Genomic DNA, 8,135 nt, shown 5'->3' on the forward strand with positions numbered 1-8,135 from the left:
TTCTTTTTTTTTTTTTTAAGATTTAATTTTTTTATTTGAGAAGAAAGAGAGAGAACACAAGCCAGGGAAAGGGAGAAGCAGGCTACCCTCCAAGCGGGAAGGCCAACACAGGGCTCAATCCCACAACCCTGGGTTCATGACCTGAGCTGAAGGCAGACGCTCAACCAACTGAGCCACCCAGGAGCCCCAGCTTCTTTCTACTTTTAAAGACAGCAGGTACCCATGGATATTAGGATACGCTAATTGACCCACCATGAAAAATGAGTCGGGCCCCTGATCTTGGCTAAAGAGAAGCTTTCTCCTTCCTTCTTGCAGGCAGAGGTTTGTTGCACGCCCTACATTCCAGCATTTCCCAGGGCAGATATCTACAAAAGAACCCTGCCAGCCTAATGGCAATATTCTTTGTGGATGCCTAAACTCGGTATTATTATTGTTGATTATTATTATTGTTGCTGTTATTTCTTATGTCATCTATAACAATTCTGAATTATGTAACTCTGTGATTTTTGAATATCTGTCTTTCTAGCATGAAAGTTATACGAGAGCAGGGGAGTGAGAGGCATCTATTTTTTTTTTTTTTTTAATAAATGAAGACAGTTCCCTTTGGGACATCCTGAGTTTGGATTGTTCCACTTAAAAATAAAACAATCAGATATTTTACCAGCAAAAATGCATTTATTTGGGATTAACAGAGATTACAATTCAGGACCTGCAAGCTATGGCAAAACCATAGCCAAGTTCAACAAACAAAGGAGAGGGACTTATTTTATGGCAAAGAAGGAGGAAGTTGGGAGAGGTTGTTTTGAAGGAAAGTCCATTGCAGAAAAGCAAGAATTGAGGGTGATGCTGGTTTCTCATTGTCTGGGTTGCAGGGGTAGTCAATTTCTCGTAGGACATGCAATGTACATCTTTTCCTGCTGGGGCCTGTAATTGATGATGCTTTTCTGTTGAGGATTCTTCTGTGGGGTCTGTAATTGACAATCCTTCCTTTAACTGACACTGAGTGCTGTGATTGTCCCTTCCAGCTTCCCCTGAGTCCACTTTGACAAGGCTTCTCTTTATTTTCACAGGCTATGACCATAGAGAGTTGAAAGAATGCCTTTCCATCTCTTTGCATCACATATCCATTGTGAGGTAAACAGTGTTAACCCCACTATAAATTAAGCCTTAAAAATGAGGGGTAGCATTAAGCCAAACACTTAAGTAAGCTCTGTTTGCTCATTTAGTAAGCAACCCTTCACTGCACATATTATGTTATTGTTCTAGGCTCTGGGACAGAGCAACGAGCAAGAACGAAATCGCTGCCTTGGGGCACCTTACGTTCTAGGGAGGATGGCAGGTACTCAGAAAATAACCAAGTGTACATTAAATGTATAAGGTAAACGGGGATGAGTTAAGAGGGAGAGGGGATGAAAGAGGGAACGAGAGTAGGGAAAGTATATGTATGTTGAGTGTGGGAGGGTTGCAATTTTAGAAAAGAAGGTCCAGGTAAGGGCTTCCTGAGAAAGTGGCATTTGTCAAATCTTAATACAGCGTCTCCTTCTTGGGCCTTTAGCGAAGATCTAATAAGAAAATACACGGATTCATAAAAAATAAAAAAAATTTTAAAAACCTTTGATAGACCCAAAACGGACCCAAAAGCCCTCTATGGAAAGAGGCTCGCCTGGTGCTCACAAAAGGGGAACATTGGGTCACCTCGGTGGCTCACTCGTTAAGCGTCTGCCTTGGGCTCAGGGCGTGATCCGCGTGTTTCAGGATCCAGTCCCACATCGGGCTCCTCCGCTGGGAGCCTGCTTCTTCCTCTCCCACTTCCTCTGCTTGTATTCCCTCTCTCGCTGGCTGTCTCTCTCTCTGTCAAATTAATAAATAAAATCTTTTAAAAAAAGGGGGGGGGGAACACTGGTCACAGGGGACTAGTGATCGAGATGGATGTTGCCCCAGACCAAACGGTGAACGGTGATCCCACTGAAAATTTGCCCAGGCGGAAACGTTCGCAGAGGACTGTCAGTGCCGAGTAACCTCACGCCACAGGGCCACACTTTGCCCGGGTTTATGGTTACCCTGGCAACGACGCCCAACGGATGGGCGGAGGCAGCGGCGGAAGGAGCCGCGCGGGAGGGGACGGAGGCGGGGCTTTCGGCGGAAGTGAGCTCTCCGCCTTGCGGCCCTGAGAAGATGCCGAGTGCTGTGCGCTGGTGGCTCTACTTCGGCCTGGGCAGCCTCCTGGCGGGGCAGGCGGAGGGCCCGAGCCCCGTGGAGCCGCCGGAGCGGAGCCGGCCGTATGCCGTGCTGCGTGGGCAGAACCTGGGTGAGCGGCCCCGGGCCGGCTGGCGGCGGACGGAGCGGATGTGGGAGGGCGGGGTGCGCAGGTGCGGCCGGCCTGAGCCCGCTTGGCTCCGCGCCAGGCCTCGCACAAGATAGGCTCCTCTTGGTGCTGGTTGCATGGATGAGCTGGGAGTCGGACCCCGTCTTCTCTGGCTGTGTGGGCCCAGGCTAGGCAACAAGGGTAGCTTAATGAGGAAGCTGAGGGTAGCAGCCCAGTTTTCCGGATGAGAATGAAACTCAGAGAGGTGAAGTTATTTGCGCGCGTTTACACAACTAGGTTAGCGGTGGAAGCCAGTTGTGGTACCCCCCCCCCCCCGCACCCTGCATTTCGAAAGTTCTCGTTATTCCCTTTCACTCTTAGGAAAGACCCAAATTAGTATCAGTTTTCGCTAACCTAAAGAAATCCGAAGAGGATTTTTCCCTTTGACGAAAAAAGGCAAAAAGTGAAAAGAGCACTCGGCAGGTTTTTTGCAGTGCACGCCCCGAGCAGCGAGAGTGACACCACCAAACTCTGTCCCCGGAACTACACTCACTCAGCATCTTAGCATCATGCCGTTATAGCTTTGAAATGTGTCTGTGAGTATCTGTGCGTGTTCTTGATTTATTTTGTGTATCTCTTGGCTAAACGTGTCTTAAGGTATCAGAAAAGCCTAAGACAGGTTGTTTTTGGAGTCCGGGAAATTCAGAATTTTTTTCCATCTAAATTAATGGTAACTTTTTTTTCCGCTTTATGCCACTTCTGCTTATTAAAGGTTTCGTAGGCACAGGACTTTCAGAGAACATAGGAAACCAGCACTGGAACCTAGGTTTTGTGGAACTTGAAACATACCTTTTGGGAGGAGCTCTCAGAGACACATAACTACACACATAGGTACATACGGTGTACATGGCTTTGGAAGGGGTCCTGGAGCTTAAAGCTTGACAAGATTCACAGTAATTCTTCCTCTTCTGCCAAAGCCCTTTCTTTCCATTATACCTCAGTGATACATCTGTATCTCTCTGCCACATGGTATCATTTTTTGGATTATCTTGACCCTACCTGAATTCCTGTATTGAATTTAGGTATTGACCACTTCCTGTGTACCTAGCTCTCTGCTGAGTGGTTTCCATGTGTTCTGCTGCTTAGCCCTTTGGAGTAGAGTTTCTCCACCTGTGTACTATGACATAGTGGACCAGATGGTTCTTTGTGGGGAAGGTAAGGCACACAATGGTGAGCTCCGTAAGATAAAGGCATCCCTGGCGTTTGCCCCTAGGTTCCAGTAGCACACCTGACTCCCAGTCCGGATAATCAGAATATCTCCAGATATTACCAGCTGCCCACTGGGGGCAAAATCCCCCTGGTTGAGAACCACTGTTGTACAGTAATACTATTCAGAGAGTGGTCTGCAGACCAGTGGGGGTCTTCAGCTTATTTATCTGGAAAGAGAGGAGTACAGAAATTTAGTGTTTAGGAATTTAACAATCTGACACTGTTGCAACATATGAGCAAGTAGAGAACAGTCCCTACGACAGGCTTCGTAGGTAGAGGGAGCTGCTTAGTAGTCATGCACATAGTAATGGCCTGGGACCGGCTACAAGTTATAAAAACTAGTCCTTTACTGCAGATGGTTTGGGAAACACTACCCTAAACAATCCTGTGCAGTGGGTTTTTTGTCTCCATCTTTACAGAGGAGGAAACAGATTGTGTAACTTATTTGAGAACACATGGCCTGTCAGTATAGATGGGAGCCCAGATGGTCTGACCCCAAACCCTGAGTTCTTGGCCACTGTGCCACGTTGCCTGTTTTGGTCATCGTAATGGCTCTCATTTATCGTCTGCATGTTCTGTGTCCACACTCTGTTGAGTGCTTTTCATGGGCTACCACAGTTAGGTTTCAGGAAACCCTTGTGAGGTCGGGTTCACTGGCCACATTTTATAGATGTAGGAAACGGAGCTCAACAATGGGAAGTGACCAGTAAGGAAGGACCTAAATAGTCTTAGGTTCTGCCTGAGCCTGCCATTCAGGCAACTAATACCACGTGCAAAGTGTGGGAGGCAAAAAAGTGCGGGAGAGGTAAAAAGATGAAGAATGGGAGAATTGATCAAGCCCCAAAGGGATAGCTATCCAAATGGACGTTATATACCTAACAACCCACGATTTTAAACCTTTTCAAAGGCTTTTTGAGATTCCATTCTCCACTTCCAGCCCCCTGCATTCCTGCTTTGGGAGTTTGGTTGGGGCTGGGGGGGGGGGTGTTTTTGAGAGTCCTTTCAGGATGTCAAATGCAGGAAGATGGTTTAAATGGAAGAAGGCAACTTGAGGTCCAGTTGCAGTGAGAACCTTAGAAATTTGTGGAATTCAAAACTTTGAAAATAAGGGCAGGTATTTAGGTTGCAAGGCTCGTTTTGAGATGGGACATTGAGCTTGTAGGAGTTGTAGGTGTCCTTATCACCTACGTTCTTCTCCTTCTTCACCAAGAAAAGAGTTTCTGCATGGTCAGTGTTTGAATAACTGGGTTCCATGTGGGGGCGTTTTGTTGGGGTCACAAATACCCCCAGATTACTGACTTAAGTAAAACTGTGGTCAAATCTTGTTTTTTCAGTAGCCACCCTAGACAGCAGCCATGGTTAGGCTCCCACTGGAACCTGGGATGTAGCCACCCTAGACAGCAGCCACGGTTAGGCTCCCACTGGAACCTGGGATGTAGCCACCCTAGACAGCAGCCACGGTTAGGCTCCCACTGGAACCTGGGATGGGCCCACATACTTAGAAACAAACGTACACTTTCTTGGTAAAGGTAGCATTTTGAACTCATGTAAGAGCTCTGAGGTAGTCACACACATGGGATTGCCCTTCCCTTCAGTGGGTTCCTGGTTACATTAAAACCCCGGTCCTTAGGTCTGGCCCTATACCGGGGCTCAACCCGAGTGACCAGTTAGAGGTCCCATTTCTCACCGGAGCACCCTGGGGATTTTAGACCCGAAATTTCCTCTCCAAAATGGAATAGGTTTGGAAAGTTAGTTCTTTGCTTCTTGGATCAGAAGGCCTTTGTCTCTTCTAGAGATTGAAATGCTTTACTCTCTTTTTCATCTCCAGTTTTTATGAATGGCTTTAAAAACATTGGGCTCCCTGCTCTCTTCTTGTCCCCTACAATTGGATAGTTCTCCATACAGCAACCAGAAGGATCTTTTTTCCCAAACGAATCAATCATGTCACTCTTTGCCTTTGGCCCTCTCTAAACATACTGTTTCGTGGTCTACGAGGCCCTTCAGGAACTGGCTGCAGCCTTCCTCCTTGGCTTCATTTCCTTCCTTGCTTCCTCCCCCCTCAGCCATGCTTGCCTCTTTCTGTTCATTGGCTTTCTGGGCTTGCTTTTGCTGACCCTCATGGCCACAGTGCTCTCCCTGCAAATCTTCACAGGCCTGGCTTCCTCCTTTCATCGCGGTCCCAGCTTGCAGGTCACCTCCTCAGATACTTTCTCTACTGCCCTGCCTACTGTTACGCCCCCCCTACCCACCCCCTACCCCATCACTGTCACGTTTCTTCAAGCCCCGCGAGATGCTCTTACGTTTTCTCCCCCACATACATGGAAACATCCCGAGAGAGAATCTGTTGGTGGCTGTTTCCCCACACACCTGGCGCAGTGCCTGGCGCTGAGTGGCATTTGGCAAATCATCATCAAAGAATGGATGAATGATAGAACGTGGAGCTGCTGTTAGGAGGTAACCTGTTTTCCTTTTGCAGTGTTGATGGGCACCATTTTCAGCATCCTGCTGGTGACCGTGATCCTTATGGCATTTTGTGTCTACAAGCCCATTCGGCGTCGGTGACAGCCAAGCAAACAAGTTCTTCCACAAGTATTGGGGAAAAGAATAAATTGCGTTGCACATGGGTCATTGGAGAAGTTGGAATCAGAACTTTGCCACTTGGAAATGACTTTCAGTCTGGACAGTTGGTAAATGTGAAATGATTTAGGAAAACCATCTGGCAGTTATTTTTTCCTAACACTGTAATGTAAATAACTGAGTCTGCTTCTTGCTGTTTCTTTGTATATCTGGCTGCACTTAACACTTGTTACAAGTAAGACCTGAAGCTCCAAGGTTCAGTGTAAAGATGGGAAAACAGTTAACTATGTGAGTGGTGGGAAAACCACACTGGAAAGGACTAATCCTGAATGTTTGAAAAAATTCATAAGAGGAAGACTTAACCTGTAGACATTCCGTACTTGAGAACCACTTGGTCACAGGGGTGGGGGTTAAGAATCACATATGTTTGTAGTTAGATTGAGTTGGCCTGGAATGCCCTGGTTGTGAAGCAGTGTCAGCTGTGGGGAGCTTAGGCCCTCACTCCTCATGCCACATCTGGCTCTGCCGTCAAATGCCCCCCCCTCGCCGAAGTCAGAGTCACATCAGCTAGGCCTGTGACCATGAGCACCCTGGGGCTGGAAGGCTCTGAGTTGGACTGGAAATGTTACTGGTTGGCCCATCTGAGAAAGAGCTCCCTCCTGCTGAAACACATTGATCTTCTTGGGGCTGCGCTCAAGCCTTTCCCGCCTCTGGCCTAAAACTTGTGGCAGCTTTTCAGATTTGGAATCTAAAAGAAACTCAGCAGGAACTCTTTTTAGCTCTGGGTGGGGAGGTCCTCAACCCACAGAAGTGTGTGTTCATGGTAGGAGGCCGAGTGGCAGGTGGGTGTGTGTTTACACAGATTTCATCTCAACCTTGAAAATGCTGCTATTTTGCACTGTTGAACTGGATTTTTTTTTTCCTGTTGAAATGATACTTTCGTACTTACAAAGTGGTTATCAGTATTTATTTTAAAGGTGCTAGGTTTAATTTTGTTATTAAACTGAAATGCTTGTCTTGTATTCCATTCAGTCATTGCACTGTGTGTTTTTTTTTTTTTAACAACCCGCACTGAATGTGAAAGAACTAACGTGGAATACTGTAACTGTTGGACTTAAGGATTTTGTGTGTAACCCTAACAACGAGCCATTGAAATGTTCACCGTTCTGTGCTTTTGAGCAAAGTGTTGATTAAAGTAAAATCTTACATGCTGTTTGACTCCTAGTGATTATTTTCTAAGCGTCTAAAATGCAGGTGTGTGTTTGCATCTCATCTACTCAGGGAAGCGCTGTGAAGTTGCCTTTTAAAATTTATATGTGAAGCAAGACAGTTGCCCCAAGGCAAGGTATTATTTCAGGAGACTGAGCCATAAGTAATCTCTCTGGCCGGGCCAGGGGTCTGAAGACCTGGATTTTTGTCCCCGCTTCTCCAGAGCCTCGGTTTTTCATCTGTAAAGTGGCGCTATACACACCTTACCTTTCTTAATTACGATGAAGATCAAACACTGTGAAACCAGTACCTCCAGGGGTGGGGTCACCACCTTTGGCCTGTCCCATAAAAAACCAGGGTTATTGATGGGCTGCAGGGAGGAGCAGGTGGGATTCTGAGAGGCTGGCACTGACAGCTAAGTCCCAGGAGGGCACATCCCCACCTCATCTGGAAGGCCATATTTTGATACACTGCCTAAAAATTTATTGGCGTTTTTAGGATTTTAGAGGGAAACAGTAAAAACTTGGTAGGCCCGTAAACCAACCTTGTAACCTGCTGTTTGCTCAGTAATCACTAGGCAGCTTACAGTAGAATGTTCCAGGTTTCTGAAACAACTGTGCAATAGTACCCCCATATACAAATCCAAAACCCAGCCTACGTCTTCATTCCAACACTACCATCTGCTCAGCGTGAGATTTCAAGCTAAAGTTGGACACAGAGCAATCTTTGTAGAAAGAGGCTTATTATAGAGATGAGTAAGGATACAAACCTCAGT

At 46.7% G+C, this 8,135-nt stretch overlaps 1 protein-coding gene across 1 annotated transcript; it reads left to right on the forward strand.

Moving 5' to 3' along the window:
- Positions 1-2,135: 2,135 nt before the first annotated feature.
- Positions 2,136-7,369, forward strand: CUNH12orf76 (chromosome unknown C12orf76 homolog). The gene is made up of 2 exons (XM_044389924.3): positions 2,136-2,308; positions 6,051-7,369. The coding sequence occupies exons 1-2, from the start codon at positions 2,176-2,178 to the stop codon at positions 6,134-6,136; spliced, it is 219 nt and encodes a 72-aa protein (XP_044245859.2). The 5' UTR covers positions 2,136-2,175; the 3' UTR covers positions 6,137-7,369.
- The last annotated feature ends 766 nt before the right edge of the window (positions 7,370-8,135 follow it).

This window comes from Ursus arctos, unplaced genomic scaffold (genome assembly GCF_023065955.2).
Source record: "Ursus arctos isolate Adak ecotype North America unplaced genomic scaffold, UrsArc2.0 scaffold_34, whole genome shotgun sequence".
In the NCBI taxonomy this organism is placed as follows: domain Eukaryota; kingdom Metazoa; phylum Chordata; class Mammalia; order Carnivora; family Ursidae; genus Ursus; species Ursus arctos.

Excerpts from the sequence above, each read along its gene's own strand:
- CUNH12orf76 (XM_044389924.3), top strand. The coding sequence starts at position 2,176 with ATGCCGAGTGCTGTGCGCTGGTGGCTCTACTTCGGCCTGGGCAGCCTC. Across the intron at positions 2,309-6,050 it reads GCTGCGTGGGCAGAACCTGG|TGTTGATGGGCACCATTTTC; the intron begins GTGAGCGGCCCC and ends TTCCTTTTGCAG.